The sequence below is a fragment of the Typopeltis vanoorti genome, chromosome 2 (assembly GCF_054136105.1).
Source record: "Typopeltis vanoorti isolate ZY-2024b chromosome 2, IOZ_Tvanoo_1.0, whole genome shotgun sequence".
In the NCBI taxonomy this organism is placed as follows: Eukaryota; Metazoa; Arthropoda; class Arachnida; order Uropygi; family Thelyphonidae; genus Typopeltis; species Typopeltis vanoorti.
Window position 1 is genome coordinate 106891096 of NC_143550.1, and position 26507 is coordinate 106917602.

Below are 26507 nucleotides of genomic sequence, written 5' to 3' on the forward strand. Positions count from 1 at the left end.
TATTTGACTCTTTCCTTTCTTGGCACAAATACATCATCTGCAAATTGCCTCTGCTCTTAAAACTTGACGTCTATTTTTCCCTCAAGCACAACGATATTTTTCACCTATGTGGCTTCCAAATTCAGTTCTCCAATCTCCCTAACCTTAGAAGACTGTTCTAATATTTGGGGTAGTACACCAAAAATCTTCCTTAAAATCCTTCATGCTTTCCAGAAGGTGGATATGACGTACCACAGCTGTACAGGCACTTCAACGAGCTATTCCACTGAACTGCTATCTATCACTCCTCGACTTTCTGATAAGCCTGAATGTTTCATAATATTATCTGGTAGTATCATAATAATAATAATATTAACACAAAAATCTGCCCAGTATCCACTTGGAGTCCCTTGTGTCATATATCCAGTATCACACACACACACACACACACACACACACACACACACACACACACACACACACACACACACACACACACACACACACACACACACACACACACACACACACACACACACACACACATATGATAAATTATATGCATATTAAACGAATGTGTCAGTTAGCACTAATTGGCTCTAAGATCTTAGTTACTAAATAATTAATTCCGGTAGGAATTATGAATAAGAATTCTTTACTGATAGCAATATTCCATAAGATGTTTGTACTTGTATTATAGTCTATTCCACTATTATTATTATTATTTTTTAACAGATATGGGCTTGCTAATCAGTTTAACGTTATTAATGACAGTTACGTGCATCACACTGGGGAAATACCGCAATCGTTTCTTAAGGACAATTTTCGAATGTATTTTCTAGGAAATTGATTGAAATACCAATTTACCGTAAAAGTGGTAACGCAGGTAACTTTTTACATTAGAAGAACCCAAGTATTGCGAAACCTCTCTGGTGGTTATAATGTGGTCAAGGTTGAATATATCAAGGTTTGATTAGATTTTTGTACTCAATAGAGGGCGCTGTAATATAACATGTTGTTTATGGCAACTGTAAAAGTTTACGTTCGGTCAGGTGCAGCACAAGTTTGCTCCTGTATTCAGAGGTTTTGAAAGCATTTTGCTTTCAATGACCCTTAAGGCACGTATATAATTTCCGTGTGATTTCCCTATGGAGTTTGTGGTCGGTGGTGTTGCTGCCTGCTGTGCGGGAGTCATCACTAATCCATTGGAGGTAGTGAAAACACGATTGCAACTGCAAGGTGAACTTCGAAGTCGGGGGCATTATGCTGTTTATTACCGCAATGCCTTTCATGCATTTTACGCTGTAGCTAAGTCAGATGGTCTTCTTGCTTTGCAAAAGGGGCTTGTTCCAGCACTTTGGTATCAGCTGTGTATGAATGGCGTGCGTCTGGGGACGTTTGATTATTTGGAAAAATGCGGTGTTACCCATACCAAATACGGAGAGGTCAGCTTTTGGAGAAGTGTGAGTGCAGGAGCATTTGCAGGTTGTGTTGGTGCTATTGTCGGTAGCCCATTTTACATGGTAAGAACTGAACTAATTATTTCATTTCGATCTCTTAATTACTGTTCTAGTACTAGATTAGATCTGTACATACTGGGTTATAACCAGTGATGGTTTGGATATTTTCGACATGAGGAGGAAAAAAAAAAAAATAAATAAAAATTATATATATATATATATATATATATATATATATATATATATATATATATATATTCTTTTCATATCGAAAAGCCCATGCTGTCATTGCCATTTTATCTGATCTGATTCTTATGAATGATCGACTAAAACGAATTGGTAGTTTTTGTTTAATGTTTAATAGCCCGAATATGGTTTCGATGTACATTACATTTTTAGATGATAATAAGGTTTCGAAAGGCAAAGGCTTATCGTATTCTGATAGTATTAAAGAAGTGCAGGGACGAAAAGTCAATAAACGCACGTTGCTAATCTCGTGGGCGTTTCATGAAAAATGTAAATATAAAATCAGGGTTACGCTATGATATGATGTGTACACTCAGAATTACCGAAGATAAATTTTGATTTTTATTAAGTTAGAGAAGGTTTTCGGTCGAATCAGATTATGGGATGTCCTGAAAGTACTTGCACCAAGAAATGTGCCACTGCAAATTATTAAAATGATCAAAGGTATTGTATATAAACAAATAATCGTGTATAATAAGGTAAACACAAATCCATCTAAAATTCTTATAATGAAAATAATCAAATAATGCACAAATACGCCTAAAATCCTTATAATGAAAATAATCAAATAATGCGATTCGTTAAAGCCCATGTTTATTTAACATAATTATGGACGAAATGAAGATTTCCAAAAGCAGTTATTTAAACTCCAACAGATAAACAGCAGTGTTAACATGAAAATATCAACAGAGGAATCAAAAGCATTGATAATTGCAAAGATTTGCCAATAAGAGTAAATTATAACTAAATGGAAAAAATATTGGACCAAGTAATGAAATTTAAGTATTCAAGAATAGCTGTGAACAGCAAATATATGACACATGTAGTAAAAGCAAAATCCTTAAAGGCTAATAAAATATCAGGCTATTTAAATTTACCTATATGAAAAAATAAAGATCTAACAGAAGTTAGAATATATAAATCAGTAGTGTGAACTGTGTTAACTTATACATGTGAAATAGGAATAGAAACATCAAAAATACAACAGATAAACACTGCATACAAAGTGAAAACTCTTTAAAAAATGGATAATAAACTTTGATACAATAAAAAAAAGGAAAAGATTTATGAAGAATGAATCCCATAAACAAATAGATGTAAAAAAGAGAAGATCAGAATGAATAACCATATTAATAGAATGGATCTAAAAAGAGCAATAAAATTAGGAAGAGACTGGAAACCAAATAAAAGAGTATAGGTTTAAAACAAGACAAAGAATATTTTGATAATTATAAAAAAAAAGTCATAATAAAAAGTAAATGACTAATCACTAAAATGCACAGTTACTGCAGTTAGAAATTGGTCAAAGAATTAGCCCATGCTGTTTAAAGCAGCCATTTTATAAAGTAAAATAGATTAATTTGGATTGTTCCTACATAGGCTTATTGAAGATTCATTTCAGAGAGAAGAGGATATTGGGAATTTTTTAAAAAATGTCCAAGTTATTGTTATTTTAGGTTTTTGTTATTATTATTATTATTGTTAATTTCGCCAACTTGAGTATGGTCATCATTTATTGATAAATACACTCGCTTGGGGGTATATAGGATACTATGATAGTGCTACATAATTAAGTGTACATTATTATAGTAACCTTCATGGAGTTAGCAGTCTCATTGGAGGAGACCAACGTAACTAGCAATGTGTCTATCATATCACCTCTGAAACTCCTTTCTGCAAAATACTGTGATCTACATTCCCCTCAACTGCTCTGCATCACCAGCATTCCAGGGTCCTCAAATCACTTTGATCATTCATCTCTGGATCCTCGCTAGTGTTCATCTCTGGATCCTCGCTAGTGTTTCTACATCACAATGGAAACTAGGTGATCTAGTATTCCATGTTAGGTCTGACCAGTGTGGTATCACCATCTCCTTATCCTTACTTGTCAGTGTGCTCCTTATTGCTTCTTTTATTTGTCAGTTCCTCAATATTTTTCAGTTTTCTAAGGCACTAGAAAACTGAAATCTAAAAAGACTGATGCAATCAGTCTTTTTAGATTTTGGCCTTCTCTGGGTCTTTTTCCAGATATCCTGGCATAATATGTCTATTTTTCTAAATTTCTTTTTTTCTCATTTTGTTTAAGTGACAACCTTAGGTTAGCTATGCTCACCCATTCTTGAATACTATTCATGTTGAGTTCCTTTATGATCTTAATTTTTAATATGTATGCAAAATTTTTAACAGAAATGGGTAGATAAACAAGCTATACTCTGCAATGACTAGCATGGGTTTACTTAAGGAAGGTCATGTTTTAACAATTACTCATATTTTATAAAAATGTTTTGACCGAGTTAGATAAAGGGAATGAATACACTAAGATAATGTTGGATTTTGCTAAGGCATTCGATAGGATACCACATGAAAGGCTGTTGTATAAACTAGAGAATATAGATTGGAATATAAACTCTTCACTTGGATCAGTAGATGGCTTACAAACAGATATCGAAAAGTGGTATACAGTGGGTGTAAATCTGTCAGATTGAAGGTAGCCAGTGGTGTACCTTAGGGTCAGTCCTTGGGCAATTGTTGTTCCATCTATACATTGATGTTAGGAAGGGTCTGACAGGAGATATGTAATTGTTTGTTGATGATGCAAAGATAGACAAGACAATCAGGGATGCTGCTGATATCCAGCACTTATAAAATGATTTGAATAGACTGGAAATTTGTGCAAACGAAAATGGCTGTCAGTGTAACGTAAGTGAGTGTAAAGTTATGCATTTTGGTGTGATGAGATTTCCAGCGGCATGTTATATTAGCAGGGTTATGCTATAAGAAACTGATGAGCCAAGGGATCTTTTAATAACCTTGACACGTAAGGATCAGAAAGTCATTTTGCCTCTTTATAAGGCCTTGATAAGACCACACCTAGGTTATTATGCACAGATTTGGTCTCTTGGGTTTGAAGGGAATATAGAAGCTGTGAAAAGGATGCAAAGAACAGTTACAAAGATTATATCCAGATTATGGGATTTTGATTATGAGGATGGATTGCATACTGGTTAGCAGGAGAAAAAGGGGGTGATATGATAGAAGCCTATAAACTTTTGAATAGGTGTTAAAGGATATCGTTTGATGAAATTTTTTGTTATATGGAAGGTAGGAGGAAACATGGGGACATCCATAGAAGTTAAGTTTGTTCATGGTAAAAAAAATGAGTAAGAGTGAGATTTTTCTCTCACAGAGCAGTTATTGAATGGAATAGTTTGCCTTTAGGGGTAGTGAGTTGTGAATGAATTTAAGGGTAGGTATGACAACTGGTTTTGGTGGTTTATAGCCTCCCTTGATGAGTCCTTGACTCCCTGGAGGTCTCAGATAAGAATAATAAAATATGCTTTTGATATTGATTCCCTCTTTTCACGCCTCAGAATTTCATATCTGTTTTTAGTCACAAGTCCATAAATGAACTTGTGACTTTATGTGACTTTCATTCACTATCGTTCCTAAAATCCTGAATAGCCAAAATATTATACTTCTTTTATAAGTTCTCTATTGAGAATCAAGTTAATGTTTTCAATCTTCCTGCCTATTTTTATAGTTTTTGTCTTTTTATTGCTGATTGTCATAATCTGTTACAGCAATTATTCAGTTTAGTTAGTCTTGAAGACTTCTTATCTGTTATGGATGTTTAGTCATTTATTATCATTCATGTTGATGTTTGTCAGAGAAAACATAGAAGATAATATACTCAAATAAATCTATAAATCTTCAGGACTTGTGTCCACATTTAATGGAAAAAACACATGACTGGAGATAATAATAAGCTAAACAAACTTATTTAGCTAATTAGATTATTTCACTGGATCATGGATAGGGAGGAAGACCTTCCTTTTATATAGAAACACAAATAAAAAAGAAAGACTGTGTTTACAATCTGTTACTGCACTGCAGCATTCCCCACATCTTAACAAATTTGGTTGCCTCTTTTTTCCAAAAATCTGGGAGACCATCATGTTGAGACCGTAGCAAGATTCCATCAACTGCACCCATAAAGTGCACCAATTAGAGTTTTAGAGTTTCATGTTTCACACTCAGTCTGTTTATCTGCATGCATGTGCTTAGTATTTCTTTTAACATGCCAGATACCTTGGTGACGAAGATGAAATATTGCCTTAATAGGCTAATTAGCTAAATAAATTTTATTAATTTTCATTTACATTTAATTGTTGTTTTGGAATGAACAACGTTTCCTGCATCTATTTGTTATGCTCTGTCCAGATCTAATAAACTTAAATATATTATTATTATTATTACAGGTATCTCCATGGAGTCAGCAGACTCATCGCGGGAGACCCAAGCTATCAAAACAATATCTATCATATCTCTTCTTGAATTCGTTTACAGACGAAGAACTCAAAACTGAGTCAGGCAATGCATTCCACTCATTCACCACCCTCCAGGCAAAAAATTTAGTTCTCACACCCTTGTTAACCACACTTTTCCTTAATTTCCAGGGATGACCTCTTGTTCTTCCATCACTATCACACAGCTGAAATATTTCCCCTGTATCAATCTTATAAGAACCTTTTAGTAATTTAAATGTTTCTATCATATCCCCTCTTTCTCTGCCTATCAACCAACCTCTGCAATCCACAAGCTCTCAATCTATAAATGTAGGGAGCATTTTTTACATCACTCACCAACTTAGTCACTCTCCCCTCTCCATAACCTCCTCATCTCCAAGGAAGCCAGGTGACCAGACTTGAGTACAGTAATCGAAATGTGGAAGTATGAATGCCTTATAAAGGGTAATAATAACCCCTTTATCTCTGGATGTTAATGTGTTCTTCAATAAGCAAGTAATCCTATGTGCAATCTTGGACACCTTTGCAATGTGTCCTCTGAACTTCATCTCCCTATCCACCAACATCCCCAAGTCCCTAGCCTCATCAGTCTCTTGGAGTACCTTTCCATCAATGTAGTACACAGCTGATAATCTTTTAATCCCAAAATGCATAACTTTACACTTTTTCACATTGAACTGACATCCATTACCTTTTGCCCATTTTGCCAGCTTATTTAAATATAGATCCTTGTATTCCTGTGTTTCTTGAGCCATTCTTTTAAAATGATATTCAAGTCCTGATAACTTTTATTTATCTTAGAAAACATTTCTAGTCACATGTCATTAACATCAGCTGCCTTTCTGTATTTCATATTTCCAACAGGTTTTTCTGTTTTTCTTATAAGAACCTTAGTATTGACATGTATTCATGTTTGCATCCCACCTTCATATTTTATCTGGTGTTCTGCTGTTGCTTATTTCATTTAATAATTATTCATAATTTCTCCAGACATCCAGAATATCCTTATGTTCAGTTTTTATGTCACTTTATCATATCATATTCCGTGTACCATACTCTTTCTTCCATTTCTATGGGGGGAGCGTTAATAGCCTCTGTAGCTTTCTTTTTTCATATTTATTTTTTATATTCTTCCAGAAGTCTTCTCATTACTTATGTTTTAGCTATTTAACATGTGCCTTGCTAGAAACTTTCATTACAGTTTCTTCCTTTCCTGGACTGCATGTTCAGCATCTGAAGATACATAAGTTCATATTTATCTGTGCCATTGGTAAAGTGATAAACTTTCACAAACATTTTTATTTTCAGTGTGGTACTCATCTTTTCTCCCTTAAAATTGGGTTGTGATCAGTTTCAAACCTTCTGTATACTCTGGTATCTTCAACCAGTCTACAGGCATCATTATCAATACTAACTTAATAAAATTTTTCTCTCCCATCTGGTTTTATGACACTTCCCAGGATGTAGAAAGCCATAATTTGTAGACCTTTCATTCAACAATCTAGGCTTCCGATTACCCATAAAAGATATCTTTCTTAGGACTTTATTCTAGCTAAAGTCCTAAGAAGAGTATCTTAAAGTGCTAATCCTCTCCACTTTATTTCATACTGCCTGAGTGCATGTGACAGTTCTCTCTCTCTCTCTCTCTCTCTTTATATATATATATATATATTTTCTTTTGATGATTCATGATTTGTATAATGACAAAAGTGAAATACTGGATCATTAAACTGTAATTTAATGCATTCCATTCTTTCATGTGAATTTTTTCATCTTTATGTTCAAAAATGGGCAGTAATGATTAATGTCTGAACAGAAATTTAGTAGGTACTTATGATTATTATTAGCTTTAGGTTTTCCCAAATATCCTATTGAATGATTAAAAAAAAAAAAATAAACACCTCTACTTCTTCCTTAGTAGAACCTTTTGTTGAACCAAAATTCAAATTGGGAATAATAGGACAATGTGACTTAGTTTTCCATTTTGAAATATATCCCCACATCACTAATTGAAATTGGCTGTTACTTCAGATCATGTTTAGTGTGTTGAATATTACTCTTAACTACTCCTTCCTATCATAATTACCGTTACCTGTTTATAACAAGTTGTTGTTTAACATCTTACCTGTTTTTGTTTTCTTTGCTTTTTTTATTTTATTTTTATTTTTATTTATTTGTTTTTTTTTTCCATTCCATTCCTATAACTGTTTGTGTGACACTGAAGATGTACTATTAGTTTTAGTATGAAATATCTGTACCTTTATTAATTAAAAGTTATTACTGTGGTCTTGCATGTTCTTTTAATAATTTCTTTGCTTTGGTTACATCAGGCCTGTGTTGCTCAGTGGATGTGGCATTTGCACACCACAGTGTTTAACGAAGGAAGACTTGGTGTTTCAAACCGGTTCCCAAGTTAGTCGATCTCTAGCATGGGCAAGCGGGTTTTTTTCTCCCAGAAACTTGGGTTTTTCATCCCGTAAACTCAAGGAAATCGACTGTAGAACCCACACTATTTCAGACATTAAATATATTGTGTTAGGGACCACGAGATGGCGGCACTTGTTGAGCTGCCTCTTCACTGTGTGCTGCTTAATTAGTGATAGCCTTGGGCCAGCTATCTCTGATTGGGTACCAGTGAAGATTGAACTGCCCACGCAGTCTCCAAAAGTTAGATAGGGCTAAAATGGCCTCACCTACTCGCTATACGTGAATAAAAAGGCATTAGCTGACTTTTTTTTTGGTTACATCAGTTGAAATAACACAGTATAGCTATTATTTCCTCAACTAGCTCCACTTCTTTTCCATTGATGCTTCTTACATTAATGGTGTTTATCTCCACTGACTGAGTTTTCACTGTTTGTCCTAGTTCCGTGATGGAAAAAGTCAGAATTGTTTAAGTTTGTGATATTTCAGATTGTATGAAATTTGATTATGTTGAAGTAGTCTATTTGTGTATGAATCAAGCCAGTACAGATTACAGTTCAGTTGATGAGAAGTCGTAGATTGGCCGCTCATTATCATTTGTTTGGTTTCTAGTTGATTACCTAACAATGGAGTAAAACATGAGGAGGAGTGGGGACATTGTGCCAGTTGTCTAGGTTTGACTGGGTGTGCAGTAGTCCTGAAAGTCTGTTAACATTAAATGGCCTTGCCTACTCCCTTTTGGGAATAAAGATGTTAGCAGCTTTATTTTTTTTATAGAATTAAAAAAAAAGCATGAAGTGGGTCATTATAGGAAGCTCTGTAGTCAGTCAGCATCAGTACATTGGGTACATGAGCTGAGCAGAAAAGATGTTGACAATGCATGGAAACTCACAAGGCAGTATCTGGCAAAAGCAATGTATAACTACATACCAAGATTAAGCAAGTAAATAGAAGAGGAGACAAATGGATGAACAGTGAAATCATGCAAGCTGTGCTGGAAAAGAAAATGCTATGGAGAAGGTACAAGACAGTTGGTGGTGATCCGATCCATGAAGAATATAAAGTGCAGTATGAGAGGAGATTGGGTGGTCAGACCAAGGTTAACTGAAGGGAATTTTTCTGCTATATGGCAACAGGAAGAATAATTATGGTAGGTAGACACTGGTAGATAGTCATTGCAGAAGAATAACACTTGCAAAAGATATAGTGGAATTATCGAACAAGCACTTTATCAGTGTATATCATACTGGTGTAAATGATGCGGTGCAATATATAGAAGGTAGGCAAGTATTAGGAGAATTGGGAGTGAAAGAATCAGGTGTTGTTTGGGTTAGATGTTAATAAGACTGTGGGAATGGATGACATATCTCCACATATTCTTAAGGAATGTACACCACAGTTGGCTATGCCCTTGACCTGGTTATTTAATGAAAGTCTTGCAGTGGGTAGGGTTCCTAAGGAGTGGAAAGAATGCAAAATAGTACCACTCCACAAGCATGGGTTTAGGATAGAAGTCTCCAATTATAGACCAGTGTATAACTGTGGTTGTGGTCAAGGTGTTAGAGAGAGAGAGAGAGAGATTGGTTAGGAATAGAATGCAGTATTGGTTTGATGGTGACATTCTTTATGATGGTGTTCATGGATTAGTAAAGGGTAAGTTTTGTTTTAGCAATACTTGCATTTTATGATAAGGGAACAAGTATTTTAGATAAGGAAGAATCATATACTGTGATATTCTTGGACTTTGCAAAAGCGTTTGATAGTTTTTCACATGATGAGTTGGTGTATAAGCTGCAGAGGATGGGAATCGATAGTATATTGGTTAGATGGATCGAACATTGGCTCTCTAAATGATACCAGCAGGTTGTGTATGATGGAGCAGTATCTCAAAAAAGGAGGGTGATGTGCCATAGAATTCTGTTTTTGGACTTCTGCTATTTAATTGTTTGTAAATGATTTATCATGTGGACTGACTGGAGATCTTCAGTTTTTTGCTGATGATGCAAAGTTAGGAAGAATTATAAGTAGCACTGCTGATGTTAATTCCCATTCAGGAAGATTTAAATAGACTTTTTACTTGGACAAAGGAGTGGAATTGTAGTTTTAATATCAGTAAGTGCAAGTTGCAGTATGGCACCATCGATGTGTGCTATAATGCAACGATGCCATACTATATTGATGGTGCCATACTGCAGGAAGTGGATGAGATTAGAGATTTGGGTGTTGATGGTTGAGAGTAGAATGAAGTTTAAAGGGCATATTGCTAGTTGCAAAAGCTGCACATCATAATGCTGCTATGATAAGAAGTACTCTAACTGTTGGGACGAGGAAGTAGTTTTATCACTCTATAAACTACTGGTCTGACCAAACTTGGACAATTATGTTCATAACTAGTCACCTGGTTTTCAGTGTGATGCGGAGACATTGGAGAGGGACCAGAGGCAAGTGACTAAGTCTATATCAGGACTTTGGAGTGCTGGCTATGGAAAGACGTTGAAAAAATGTAGATTGCAGAGTTTGGTGGATAGGAGAAAAAGAACTGATATGATAGAGGCATTTAAGTTAGCGAGAGGATTTTATGGATTAATCCAGATGAGATTATAAAAAAGAGGAGAAGGCAAGAGGGGAAAAACCAGAGGTCATCTGGAAGTTATGTAAGAGTGTGGTGAAAAGGGATGAGGAGTAGATTTTTTACATGGAGAACTGTCAGTGAATGGAATGCATTACCAGAACATGTTGTTAATGCAAGGAGTGTTGAGGATTTTAAGATTCAGCATGATAAATATGTTGTCAGTTGAATGTACCTCCCACGATGAGTGACTCCATGGAAGGTGCAATAATAATAATATACTTTTGCAATAATCTTCTATCCTGTATCCTCCAAATCCTTAGTAAAGTCCAAAATATCATGTCTTCTCTTGTATAACTCAGTCATAACATTATTATAAAATGTGAGCAAGTTACTGAAACATGACCTTCTATTAGTCCATGCTATTCATTGCAGAGTATAGATTCTCTGCCAACCCATTTCTTTATGTGATCTCTTACAACTTTTCCAAAATCTTCACTACCACTCACAGCATGCTGATAGTTCATAGTTAGATACATCAGTCTTTGTAGTATCCTTGTGTAGTGGAATGATCATACATTCTGAGCCCTGGGAATCCAAGGAGGTGTGATGTAATACTATTTCAATGAAATAATGGAACAATGGAATATTTGACATAGAGAAGAAATTAAAATAAGAGAAGAAACAATAAGCACATTACTTTTTGCACATGACAAAATTGCAGTGAACTTGTGATTAGTAATTATTGATACAATAAGTAAAACAGTGGAATTTAAAGGTTGTACTAAAATAGTTGCTCCAAGCAGTATAATTGAGGAAAGTATGGAAATACAAGTATGCATAGAACAAATTATTAAAATAAATACAGTATAGCATGCACCTTAGAAACCTGCTCTCCCCCCCAAAAGAAAGCATCATAACAGTAGATAGGCTATTCAAAATAGGTTATGCATTTTTGGATGAAAAAATCCCTAGCTATGTATTATATTAATGCAACTAGCTGCAGAAAATTGATGCAATAAGGGATTTGGGGATTCTGATGGACTGCAAGTTAAAGTTCAGAGAGCATAATGAAAAAGTGACTAAAATAGTTCATGCGGTTACCTAATTATTGAAGAACACACTTGCAAACAGGAAGTTATTATACTTCTTTATAAGGCTTTGATATAGCTCTGCATTCATGTAATCACCTGGGAATTTTTGAGGTAAAGTCAGGTTCCAGGTAGAGGATCCAGAGGTGAGTGACCAAGATGATGGCAATTCTGTGGGTTGCAAAAATTGGTTAATAGGTGGAAAAGGGGGAGATGTAAAAATAGGAGAAATATGATATAAGTTACTTAAAGGTTTTTATGGGATTGATGTAGAGGAAATTCAGTGCGCAGAGAGGGAATGTGTGATGAGGGATTATTTCTGAAAATTGAGCAAACTGTGGTTATCAAGGCATAATGATTAGAATATTTTGGAGTGTAGTGCACATGGAATGGATTGTCAAGAGTCATGAGTACTTTGTTGTAAATGAGTTCACAAAGTGAAGAATGACAGGTATTCTGTGAATGATGGTTAGTGCTTGGTAAAGTGTTTAAGGCCTCCCTCAGTGAGCCCATGGATTCCTTGAAGATGCCCATATGTAATAATCATAATATCATCAGAGTATAATTTTGGTAGTCTCAAGGCAGTGTGCTTGCTTGACTTGAAATAATTTATGATGCCACATATCTTTGAAGGGGAAAGAGATATTAATAATAAAATTTTCAGTTTTCATATATAACTGGATGAATAAATAGAACTTAAACTAACAAAAGTACAACACAGTGAAAAAAAAAAGAAAAAAAAAAGCATTGTGTGAGCAATCAATAAATACTGCACCTCCATAATGTAAAGAATTATGGGGCATTGCAACCTTCAGTTGTTATTATTATTATTATTAATTAACATCCAACCCCCATGAAGTCAGAGACTGATTGGGGAAGGTACACATCCCCCCCCCCCCACACACAGTTCATCCAACCATGCCTTAAACTGATTCAATGTGTCTACATTCTTAGGCAATGCATTCCACTCACCAACCACTCTCCATGTAAAGAACCTTCTCCTCAATCCTTTGCTCACACCCTCCTTATACAGTTTCTATGGATGACCTCTTGTTCTATTTCCCCCCCCCCCTTCCCATTTTATGAAAAATCTCTTCCATGTCAACCTGATAACAACTCCTGACTAACTTTTGTCTCAATCATCTCTCCTCCTCCTCACGAGGCTCTGTGATTTACCTTCTCTTAATCTGTCCTCGTGCTCCACATCCAAAGGCCATTGACCACTTTTGTGAATCTTTTGGATCTTTCTAACATATCCTTGTCACCACAAAATCTGTGCACAATAATCCATATAAGGCCTTATACAATGGCATCATAACCTCTTTATTTCTGCATGTTAGGTCTGCATTGTTGCCATTATCCACTGTGACATCTTCACAACTTGTGCAATTTAGTTCCTAAATTTCAGGTCCTTGTCCAAATCTGTCATTTCCTCTACCTCCTTTAAAGTTTCCCCACTAAGTGTATACTTTGCATCCCTTTGCATACCAACTTTCAAAACCTACACTTTGCAACATTGAACTGATAGTTCCACTCACCTGTCCATTCGTGCAATCTGTTCAAGTTGTTATAGCTTATAAGGCCATAACATCCACATGACTCTTCATTGCTGTGCCCAATTTTGCATCATCTGCAAACAGCTGCATATCACCATCTCAATATCACTAATATACAAATTGAACAAAACTAGTGGTGTTTCCTGCAGAGCATCACTAGTGATCTTCCTCGTTCAGGATACTGCACCTCCGTATGCAACTTTCTGATACCTATATGGCAGCCAGTCACCGTCGAACTCAGAAGAGTGTTATCCAGTCCAATCTGTTTCAACTTATTTCACAGCTTGATGTGTGGCAGTCTATCAAAAGCTTTTGCAAGAGACCTTAGACCTTAACCAAAAGACTGTTAGCAAAAGAGCAGTTGAAAAAGACCTTAGTTTGATTCTTATTCAGTAAGAGGAATCTTTATATGTGTTTTTTCAATTGAAGGTGAGGTAGCAGGGGAATACATTCAATTTACAGACAAAATATGCTATTGACTGGCAATAGATGGCATTATGTGTGTGTTGAAGAGGAATTAAGTAGCAGAAACAGTAGATTTTGTGGGATACCCTTGGAGATGTCACATTGTAATAATGTTAATATTTACAACTTTTAGAATACCATGTGTGCAAACAGTTTACATTACCAATTTTCAGAAAAGGATTTGATATGTGTTTTTAATAATGTGGCTACTGCCCTCAGTCATGCATCCCAGGCTATCATTTAATTTAATTCATTTCCTGTGAGCTGCCTGAATTCACTCTGTAGTTGACTTGAATATTTAACTTGCATTGTCCTTCCTTTAATGCATTCACATGGATAGCATATATTGCAAATGTGAGAGTAGTTACTAGTGCAGTGTAACTGGTATACATACATATATATAATTATTATTATTTTTTTTGACATGGTATTTGTCTCTAAGGAATCAGTTTTAATATATAATATTTACTACTATTCAAAATAACATTGATTATAATTTAGTTTCTTTTGGACTTAATTTTGGTAAGCATGTTAAATACCATATGTCAAATTGTTAATATATAGATACTAAAGTGGCATCATACTTTTTTAATGCAGGTTAAGACACAACTTCAGGCCAAGTCAACAGGCACTCTTGCAGTTGGTTATCAACACCAGCACCATACCATGACAGAAGCTCTTCGTTCTGTTTGTGCTCAACATGGCCCTTTAGCACTCTGGCGTGGTGTTAGTGCAGCAATGGTAAGAGTAACTTGTGGTTCTGCTGCACAATTGTCTACATTTTCTAAAGCAAAAGCTTTTATGGAGAAAACAAATGTAAGTTGATTTATTGCTTTAAATTATTTCATTCAGTGGATGTCCTTGATGAGTCCTTGTAAACCTCCAAGGACTCATCATAGGCAGTCACTCCACAATACCTACCATCTCTACTACTTAATTTTTCATCTACATACAAGCCATTACCTTTCAATTTTTTATTCTGTTATAACAGAATTAATTATTTTAACAGAAATGAACTGTTCTAGTTTAAAGAAGATTGTGGAGAGGAGACTGAGCAGGCTAAATATTAAACAGCAACTTTTCTTGATAACAAATTTTGTTACCATATATTTTCATAATAAATCCATCCTGTATGCTAATAAATTTGGTAATGCAGTAGACTCTCGACTATCCGGAGCTCGGATTTTATCACAGAGAATTATAATACTTCTCTGTGATAAAATGAGGAATACGTACTGTAATTTACTTTGCCAAGGCGTTGCAAGTGGGCGTCTGATACGATCCTCCTACGTGCCGTATGCATAACACAAGTTGAGACATGCAGAGTGCAGATTTCCCTGCTTCGTCAGTTGTGTATCGGATGTCCACAAGTGCAGAATACGTTTGCCACTGTTCCTGGTTACGTTAGTAAATTGTTGTTTGGTGTGCTTCATTGTTTTTTTATTAAAGATTACGAAATGGGTGATAAATGAAAAAAGGTTGTAGTGACTATGAAGAAGAAATACGCATTATAAAGTGACTACACTTTGGGGCAACGACAAAAACTATTGCTTTGGAGGTAGGAGTCAGGAAAGTACAGTTGGAGACTGGAAGAAAAATCGATCAGAAATTGAAAAATGGTGTGCTGCCCAAGCTAGTGGAAGTGGAATGAAAGTAAGAAAATCGATGCTGAAAGGTAAGCATAAAGAAGTTGAGGAAGCTTTATTTTTGTGGCATGAACACTTAAGAGGAAAAGGCTTGCCTGTTACTGGGCCGATATTGCAGGAAAAAGCATTGCAATTTAGGCGACAAATACATGTAGAAGGAGAAGATTCAGAATTTAATGCCAGCGATGGATGGTTAGATCGGTGTAAAAAACGATTCAATATTCGCCAGATTACCATAAGTGGGGAGGCTTTATCCACTGATAAAGAGGCTGTACCTTTGTTTGTTCAAAGACTATCTTTTTAAGCTTATTGAAAAGGAGGGAATTTCTGGGGAGCAGTTGTACAACTGCGATGAGACCGGTTTAAATTATAAGATGCTCACTACAAAAACGCTTGCATCAAAAAAAGAAGCCACTGCACCAGGATACAAAAAAAGCAAGGAATGAGTTACCATCTTGGCTTGCAGTAATGCAACCGGCAACCACAAGCTTAGGCTTACGTTAATAGGAAAATCAAAGAAACCTAGAGCTTTTAAAAAACTGAAAAATCAGGAATCACTACCCCTATATTACACACATCAAAAGAAAGCATGGATGAATTCAGAAATCTTTAAAGCATGGTACCGAAATGAATTCGTACCAACTGTAGAAAAACATTTGAAAGACAACAATTTGCCAAGAAAAGCTGTGCTACTTCTTGACAACACACCTTCGCATCCTGCCAATGACGAACTCACAGATGGAGACATCAAAGCTTTATTTTTACCACCCAATGTGACTGCTGTTTGTCAGCTGATGGATGCGTCCTTGAAATGCTAAAGAAAAAGTATCGGTGGCGTCTTCTCAGTGTGTTGATATCAGCGATTGATAATAATGAAGACTGCACAACCACTCTGAAAAAGATTGACTTGCTAGATGTCATAAGGTGGTTGGCCGAAGCATGGGAAGAGATTCGAAACATATCACTTGTAAAGCTTGGAAAATTCTTTTCGACCATGAAGGCGGACATTTCAACCTTGAACCCGTGTGAAACTGAAGTGGAAGATGAAAACGATAAACTTGTTTCTTTGCTCAAAAATATAACGAGCTGTGATGATGTCAATGCAGAGGACATTACAGAATGGATGTCAAACGACAAAGTTGATGAAATAACTGACAATGATATTGTGGAAATGGTGACAGGAGGAAGAAGAAGAGGAGGCATCCTTAGATGACAGGAAAAATCTCATCCCACATTCGGAAGGGTTCAAGAAGATTGAGGCAGTGCTGCAGTACATTAGTGAGCAGGAGGAAGCGATGCCAGCTGATATCATCTGATTGCATAAGTGGAGGGACATTGCATCGCGGAAGAGGGCTAAAAGGGTGAAGCAGTCATCTATCAAGGACTTTTTCAAAAATGAAAAACTGAGTTTTGACTCTTTCATCTTAGGCCTACCTTTTCACATTTGTGTGAAAAGATAGGCCTAGAACTCTGGCCTATCCGGCTTTTGTGTTATCTGGCCTGCCCTACCGCCACATAGGCCAGTTAGTCGAGAGTCTACTGTATTATAATAACTTATTGCCTTTTTTTTTATAACATTTACATTACAAACATTATCTGTTCAAAAAAAATCAGCTAACGCCTTTTATTCCTGTATAGGGATTAGGCGAGGCCGTTTTAGCCCTATCTACGTTTTTGGAGACTAAGTGGGCAGTTCAATCTCCACTGGTATCCAATGAGAGATAGCTGGCCCATGTGATAATTGCTTGGTGACTGGCAGTAATTAAGCAGCACGCAGTGAAGAGAGATGGCTCAACAAGTGCCACCATCTCGTGGTCCCTAACACAATATATTTAATGTCTAAAATAATGTGGGTTCTATGGCGATTTTCTTGAGTTTACGGGATGAAAAACCCGCTTGGCCATGCCAGAGATCGACTAACTCGGGAACCGGTCGAAAAAAGGCTTAGAAAAATTTCCTCTAGTCACCGACTAGATTCGAAAGGAAGTCTTCCTTTGTACGTTTAAGTGCTGTGGTGTGCAAAGGATACATCCACTGAGCTACACAGGCTCTTAATCCACTGAGCTGCACAGGCTCTTCTGTTGCAGATGCATAATACAATGCATATTAACTTGGTGAACTGTTATGATACTTATTTGGAAAACATTTTCTTATTTGTTTTTTAATATAAAAAACTTCTTTGCTCACATATGGATAAAGAATTAAAAGACAAATATAATTTCTTGTCAAGTATAATTGACTGTCTGACCAGTGGTGAGCCATGGAAATTTTAACAAAGGGCTCACATCTTCGAGCAAAAAAGAAAAAAATAAGCCATAATTCACACAAAAACTTTTATTGATATAGCTTGTGTACAAATTCCAATCAAAAAGTATGAGAGGACAATCAACCTCTAAAGGGTATCATTTTTAAACAAATATTTCATGATTTAACATGAAATATTTGCACAAAATCAACTGTTAATTTATCTTACATAAGATAAACATTTTATAACTATCAAAATATAATAAGAATGAAATCTTTTATAATCCTTGCCTAATCCCTATACAGAATGAACGGTGTTAGCTGATTTTTTTTGAACAGATAATGTTTGTAATGTAAATGTTATAAAAAAAAAGGCAATAACATTTGATTTGGCTACTGGTTTTATCATACGATTAGCTATCAGAAGAGAGAAGGGTAAAGATAGGGCATGCACTTATTTTATTTTCAAACTTGGGTGCATTCGTTATAGAGGAGTTGAAAACAATAATTCCAGATAATCTATACACTGCCGAATAGACTAATTTTTGTTAATTTACCGTATGTGTTTGTCACTTAATATGTTTTAATAAAAAAAATTTTTTTGAAAAAATAAAAAAGTAAACAATAAGAACAAGGGGCTCACAAGTTTGAGAAAAATTTAACAAAGGGCTCGCTTGAGCCCCTTATAGTTCACCACTATGTCTAACCAATTAAAAACTTACTAGAACCCACTGCTTATTGGTTAGAGGGCAGACAAATTTGCATTTTCAAAGAATGGTGAACTTTTGTGCTACTGCAAATGTTCTGATTAAAACAAAAGTTTGGTTGGATTTTGGGCAGATTTTTTGGAATGATAACAATACTAAATTTCAGTAATTCATGTCCAGGCTGTGTCCCTGAATAACTTGCTTTTGTTGTTTAGAATTATGGCAATGGAGCCAGTGCATTATGTGCTGTAAATTGCTTTGATTCTTTTCACTGGTTTTTCCTGCTTAGCTAGTTGATAAACCCAAGTTTCTATAAGGCAATACCTTGTCCAGTCCATGTAAGACCAGAATAACTTTCATATGGATAGTTAGAAGTACAAAATGAATCTAATAGGTATTTAAATACATTATGAAGATGAACCCAAAAAGAAAGGATAGTAAATCCCATCATTATTGTATACCAAAAGTGTTTAGCTCACTTGACAGCTGTTATGTCCCTTGGTTAGGAAGACTTGAATTTGAATGTTGGCTAGGATGTAAGGAACCTTAATAAGGACTTTTCATTGAAAAATGAGCTAATTAATTGGTCACTTATGTAGGTAGTATTTTGGTTCTGCAAAACTAGCTGGTCAGAGAGCCCATGCAATGGTTGGATACAGTGGGTATGATATGTTGGTTTTAACCACCGTATTAAAACATTAATTAGATTGCTATTTTGCTTGTTTGTAACAGGCCATCGAATCTAGCATATTAATGAGAAGATGATATGTTATACCAGATAAGTAAACAATGTTGCTGCTTTGAAACTTTAAATTGTCTGATCATTCTAAAATAACAACTATGCAAGAATAAAGGTACAATGAAAACACCTTTATAGCCATGGCTTTCCCAGAATTCCAAAGTATAGTTATTGCTTTTTCATATATTCAAAACTTACAGATCCTTGTTATGTTTCTGTTATTTCCAGACTTTGTCTTAAAGTAAAAATCTTATTGTGACAACCACTTTTTAACTTGAATTCAGGTTGTTCTTTGTCAGGTCTCTCTCTTCCACAATTTTTCCTAGCCTCTTCTGAAGTATGTTTACATAAATTATGCCTGGAACGTGAACTTTCGACCTGCTTCAGTCATAAGGAACTACCCAACCCTCAATCATTTGGTTGTATCAAACCGCCTCAGATCCGGGAAGCACTCATTCTGTAAAGCCCAACGACCAAGAATACCCTTCCCAGCCCACTAGGGACTTCTGCTTCAGTCTTACTTACCCTATGTAGTGCCTGCATGCACATACAATATGTTTGTTCATTGTTTCCTGATGATGGCAGTTTGACTCTGCTGAAATATTAGGAGTATTAATTAAAAGTTTATTCTAATTAATATATAGTATACATTGTTGATTTCCTTAAGTATGCCATTATGGATAACCAGCATGTAAACCTTACCATTGGAATAGTAAAAAATTTTTCTATAATTTTCACATTCTTTTATTTCCTTTTTTTTAAATAGAGCACTGTACACAGTCATCTGAAATTCATCTTTCTAATCAATGCTTTCTGAATAAAACTGTCCTTTATCTTTGAGTATTTCTAGTGAGATGTCTTCTACTTCAGCTGATATTCTATATTTTAAGTTTCCGATGGGTTTTGTACACTCGGGTAGATATGCTTCCCTGATTGCATTTCTCTTGAATGACAATTTTCTACTTCTGTTGAGCTTATTTCCTTAATTACTCCAAATGTTCAGAATATCTTCATCTCTTGTTTTTGTATTGTATTTATCAGTTACAAAATCCCACCCCAGTGAGATTCAAACCTCCCAGTCTGTTTGGATAGCAGACATGCTAAATACTTGGTGAACTAGGTTTAGCACCTGGGGTTTTTACATCAAGCCATCTTCCTATACCTCCTTCAATTTTTAACTGCTGACTTAGACTTACAGTTTAGTATAAACTGTGTACTGATTGATATAATGTCTTATTTACATATAATTGTAGTTTTGAACTGCTTTTCTTTTAGCATATGCCATAAGCCTTTTAAATACACATTCTTCTAATATTTCCATGATTTTTTACACTGTCTAAAAGTGAAAATCTGATCCTGATTACAACAATCCTTTATTTGACTAGAACTCAACTTGTTCTCCTGGTTTCTCTTCCACTGTTTCTCATAGCCTCAAGTATGCTGCATAAATTATACCTAGAACACTCAGTATTTTATTTTTATTTTTTATTGTAAACATAACAATCTTATGTACAGGATTAACTGGTTTTTGGTTCTCTGCAGTCAGGCAGAGTGGTTACATGCTCATACTCTTGTTGAGGTATGTTACATCGAAATATCAGTTATAAGGTGAATTACATTTTTATTTTCCTTTTAAATTACAGCCATCAACAGTTATTTTGACATGATACTGTATAAGAACATAAAATCTGACATGTATGTGTAAGAACATAACAGTTACTATAGGACAATATTATCTATTTATATGAGGTTGACAGCTGATTAATATTCGCACTGTTAAACACAAGAAGTCTTTCTTTTCCCTTTCCTTGGGGGGGGGGGATGATGTCACTTCTATGCTGGAAAGTGTACTATGATGCAGTTGCCCTGCTCAGCCAGGAGTTGATTCCGTGGATTCCAGTCGGTGGAAAAGTGGTGATGCTCGTGTAGGATCTGACTTCTCACCTTTTGTTTGAAGGCTGTAAGGAGTTGGTCAGCTGCCTCTCTCTCTCTCTGTGAAGTTGCTGTGCTGTCTGGTCTTGTATGTCTGAGGTAGAAGCTGTATATTACTGCTTTCGCAGTGATGAAAAGGTAATTGCAGAATGAATGATTATTTGACTCTGCATGGACGAGATTGAAATACCCCTCTTCTGTATGACTACCATAGGTGAGAGCTGCTGTTTTCCAAGACAAACTGATTAATTTGGTGTTGACTGGACATTCTAAGTAGATATGCCGGACTGTTCCTAATTGGTCGCAGAACAGGCAGTTATCTGAAACATCTGAGTTAAATTTTCGCAATATAGTTGGAGTGGGTAATACATTATGCCACATTCTCCTGACGTAGACATTCTCCACTGAATGTCTGCGTCAGGTCTGATGGCTCTTGTGTGTGATATGGTAGGTCCCATTGAAATAATGTTTGATGATATGGTACAGGATTTTTCAGTAAAGTGCTTTGGTTCGACTGTTGTGTTAGAGTGCTGTAGATTTGGTGTTACTGGGTGTAACTTTCTCCCATGAATTATTAGTTCTTATCAGAAAGATAGGCACCAGATCTTCTGAGTTGGGAGTGCTAAACCCCCTCTTCCGTTATGCTATCAGGCATAATGGCTTGAAAAACAGTCTTTACATTGTGTATCTGCTCAACCTGATTCCCGTTTTCTAGGTTTTTGAGCTTTTTTGGAAAGCGCCAGGTGAGGCTCAGAGAAAGAATGTCACCCAAGTTCCTCACGCCTCGCCAGCTCCATAGAGGAAAGAAAATCTCTTTCTGAGTGATCGGGTTTCTTTCCATCGTGTTGTGGAAGATGGGTTCCATGAAGATTTCAGGAAGGGATGCTGTCTTCACTGTGTGCTGGAGGTTTAGCTTCTTCCATCTTCAAATGGCATCTTTGTAGGAGTTTGTTAGATTCTCTGGCATGTGTGCTGTTGTCATTCTTAAGGTTGTGGAGAGAGAGAGAGACCTGTAGTGGTAGAAGTAAAAATATATTCAGTGGTGCATTTGTGTGATATTTCCTGTTGTAGAGACCTGTAGTGGTAGAAGTAAAAATATATTCAGTGGTGCATTTGTGTGATATTTCCTGTTGTAGGGTATTAAGGAGAAATAGAGTACGGAACGTTGTTATCCTGTTGTCAATGGAAGTCAAGTTTTGTCCTCCATCTTTGATAGAAGTACATAGCTTGGAGTAGGAAAGCCAGTTTGTTTTGTTCCGTATGAATCAATAGATGGTCAACTTTATATGTTTTGATGAATTGCATTATTTGTTTGATGAATAGAACACTCAGTAGATAGATACCCTATAATTCTTACATTCACTTTTAGTTCTGTTTTACTATGAGTGCTGTACTCCAATCATCTGTTCAACCGTTGGGGCATGCCTCTAAATTATGCACTGTAGTTTCTGTAAAACTGTACCTCCATATTTGAGCATTTTTGATCAGATATCACCTGTTCAAGCTGCCTTTCCACATTTTAGGTATTTTCAATGGCTTTTCTATCTTAAGTATTAATATATATATATATATATATATATACACTCCTGAATGCAATTTTCTTGAATATTTTCTTGCACTGTATTGTTACCTCTTGGTTCATTTAGTAGTCTTTCAAAGTAATTATTCCAGACATCTGGAATATCCTTATCTTCAATTTTTGTGTCATATCTCTGTTTCCTTTTACAGAACATTTTACTATATTTCAAAGCTTTTTCAATAGCATCCTGAATGTTTTGTCACCTTCCACGTATGTCTTCTGTTCTTTCCATGGTTTTATGACTTTTGTTTAGCTACTTTTATAAGTTACTTTGCTCTGTTACATTTTTCTCTGTATTCTCTCAGAGAACATGCTGATTTACTTGCTGGGAGCTTTCATCTGCTTGACCTTCATCAAGACTCCGGAAGTTAAAGAGGGTCATAGAAAAGAAGAGTGTCTTTAACTTCCTAAATCTTGATGGAATTCTAGGTTTTTCTCTCCTTGTAAACAACTTCACTGCACATCTCCCTGGCTGAATTGATCAATGTTTTCTTCATAGTCTGCTCTTGTGCTTTCTAAAACTCTAATTTCTTCTTGCATTATGTTTATACATTTGATTCTACAGTTCACTCCATTTTAAATCCTATTTGAAGGCTAGCTGCTCCTGTCCACTCTCCTGAAGTTCAACTCTCTCTGGTCTGTTTTACAAGGTGATTTTTTGCAATCTGTTCTTTTATGGTTGAACAAGAAGAAATACTACTGTATTTCTTCCTGTTCAACCTACTATCTGTTCTGAAGAACACAAGAGATATATCTCGTTATACTCTGTCAGATTTAGCTGACCAGATCTTTGGACACTTTTCATGGAGTTAAATGGAAATGATTCAGCAACAGATGCTTAAAACTAACCAAATCTTAAAATGGTTACGTGAATCTTCCTAAGATTTTAAAAAAGTAACTCTTAGACCTCCTACCCATACAAGTAGGACATCACAATTATAAACAACACACAAGAAGTCACAACTGTTATATAGAAAGCTAAATCTGAGTATGAAAAGAAATTGGCTCTGCAAGTGAAAGAAATAATGAATATGAAAGAATAACTCTACTGAATGCAAATGATAGTGAGGATGATGGATGGATTTGTTCAACAAATGAGTGCCCAGTTTGTTAAAAGTTATAAATCTGGTGTATGGAACATTACGCTCACTGCTACCTCTTCACTGAATGAAAAATCGCAAGTGTATGATGATGAGATATTGGAGCTGTTGCACAAATGGAATAAGAATTCAGCAATAGGAACTGATGGGGATATCAGTTCCCATCAGTGCTAAAAGAGTGTTCAGCTGAACTGCCTATTCCTATAACCAGGCTATATAATTTGAGTCTCAGAACAGGGAAGATTCCACAGGAGTGGAAAGAATGTATGGTAATCTCATTGCTCAAATGTAGTGCAAAGACTGAACATATCAACTATTAACCAAACAGTTATCTAAGGAGTGGTGGTGATGATTTTGGAAAAGTTGGTTAGGTATAGCATACAGAAATGGGTTGACAGAGAATCTCTACTTGGCTACAAACAGCATGGGTTTCTAAGGGGTAATGTTTTAGCAACTTGCTCACATTCTGTAATAATGTTACTACTAAGTTAGACAAGGGGAATGTATACGACATAATACTTTTGAATTTTGCTAAGGCTTTTGAGAGAATACAGAATGGAATACTGTTGCAAAAATTTGAGAATATGGGTTTGCATTATAAAATATTAGCATGGATGTCTGACTAACCGATATCAAAAAGTGGTATATAGTAGGGCGTGAGTGTACAACGGTGATCAGTCCTTAATGACACTGGGAAGGATTTGACATGTGGCATACAGCTATTTGCTGATGATGCAAAGATAGGCAGGATAATCAGGAATGTGGCTGATATGCAGTACATGAAGAATGATTTGAATAGGCTGAAAATGTGGACATGGGAAAATGGCTGTCAGTTAAATGTTAGTAAGTGTAAAGTCATGCACTTTATTGGGATTAGATATCCAGTATTATATTATATTTAAGCTCAAGGAAGTTTAACTTCAAGGGCCATATAGCAAGGAGTATTAAAATAACAGTATATTGAGCAGTGGAGAAGATTTAGAGGCAAGTGACCAAGATGGTGAGTGCTTTGTGGAATTTTTCCTATGAAGATAAATTGAGGGTGTGTTGATTGCAGAAGTTGGTTGGTAGGAGAAAAAGAGTGAATATGATATAAACATTTAAGTTTCTTAAAGATTTTTAGAAATGTTTCAGCACTTGATTGGAGTCGCCAAACAAGGGGTCATCCTGGGAGTTGAATAAAGGTGAGTTAGTAGCAGTGTGAGGACTAGATTTTTTTGCTTGGAGAGTTGTGAATGAATGGAATGGGTTGCCTGAGTCTGTTGTGAGTGCTTTGTCTGTTAATGGGTTCAGGAAAGGTATGATAGATTGTGTGGATAGTTTGGATCTCCTTTGATGAGTCTTTGGGCTCTGTGGAGGCACCCGTATAATAATAATAACTCAGAGGATAATTGCGATGGTGAAACAAGCTTTGTCGTGTAAAGATAAGGATGCCATTTTATCTCTTTACAAGGACCTGATAAGACCTTGCTTGGACTATTGGCACTGGTCTGGTCTCTTTGTTTCTGTGGTGATTCTGACACAGTGAAGAGAGAGTGTTAAAAATGCTAATCAGTATTCCAGGATTTTGGAATACTGATTATGAAGACAGATTGAGAATTTGTAGACTGCAGACACTAGCCAACAGGAGAAAGAAGGGTGATATTATTGAAATTTACAAACTTCTGAAAGTGTTAAAGAGGGTTTCAGTTGATGGAATTTTTCATTTTATGGAGGGTGGAGAAAGGACGAGAGGGCATTCTTGGAAGAGCTGAGAATGAATACCATCAAGAGATGGATGAGATCTGAATTTTTCGTTCATAGCGTGTTGCCCAATTGGAATGGATTGCCATTGGATATGGTGTCTGCAAGTAGTATGAATGAATGCAAGAAGAAATATGATGGCTGGTGTGGTGCATGTAGTAGTAATTGGTCTACCTCCCTGACTTCCTGGAAGTCTCTTTCTTAATAATGAGAAAAAGAAAAGCTATTGAGAAGGTACAAAACAGTTGGTGATCATATCCATGAAGAGTACAAATTGCAAGCTAGGAAGGTTACGAGCATGGTAAAGAAATAAAAGGTGCAGTGTGCGAGGAGATTGGCTGATCAGGCAAAGGTTAACCCAAAGGAATTTTTCTGCTATTTGGCAAGAAACAGAAAGAATACTTATGCTAGGTTGACAGTAGTGGATAGTCATGGCAGCAGAATAATAGTTGCAAAGGATATAGTGGAATTATTGAACAAGCACATGATCACTGTATATCATTCTGTCGTAAACTATGTCATACAATACATAGAAGGAAGGCAAGTATCAGGATAATTGGAAGTGATAGAATAAGAGGTGTATCAGGTGTTGATTAGTTCAGATGTTAATAAGGCTGTGGGAATGGATGACATATCACCATGCATTCTTAAGGAATGTGCACAACAGTTAACTACACTCTCTACCTGGTTGTATTATGAAAGTCTTGCAGTGGGTAGGGT

At 35.9% G+C, this 26507-nt stretch overlaps 1 protein-coding gene across 1 annotated transcript in view; it reads left to right on the top strand.

Annotated features, from left to right (window-relative positions):
- The first annotated feature begins 1027 nt into the window (after window positions 1-1027).
- Window positions 1028-26507, top strand: part of LOC150109313 (solute carrier family 25 member 35-like) — a 42919-nt gene continuing 17439 nt past the window's right edge. Inside the window, exons 1-2 of the mRNA XM_090407329.1 lie at window positions 1028-1502; window positions 14695-14913. Of these exons, the coding sequence (XP_090263455.1) occupies window positions 1128-1502; window positions 14695-14913 (594 nt within the window). The 5' untranslated portion in view covers window positions 1028-1127. The remainder of the gene's footprint in view (window positions 1503-14694; window positions 14914-26507) is intronic.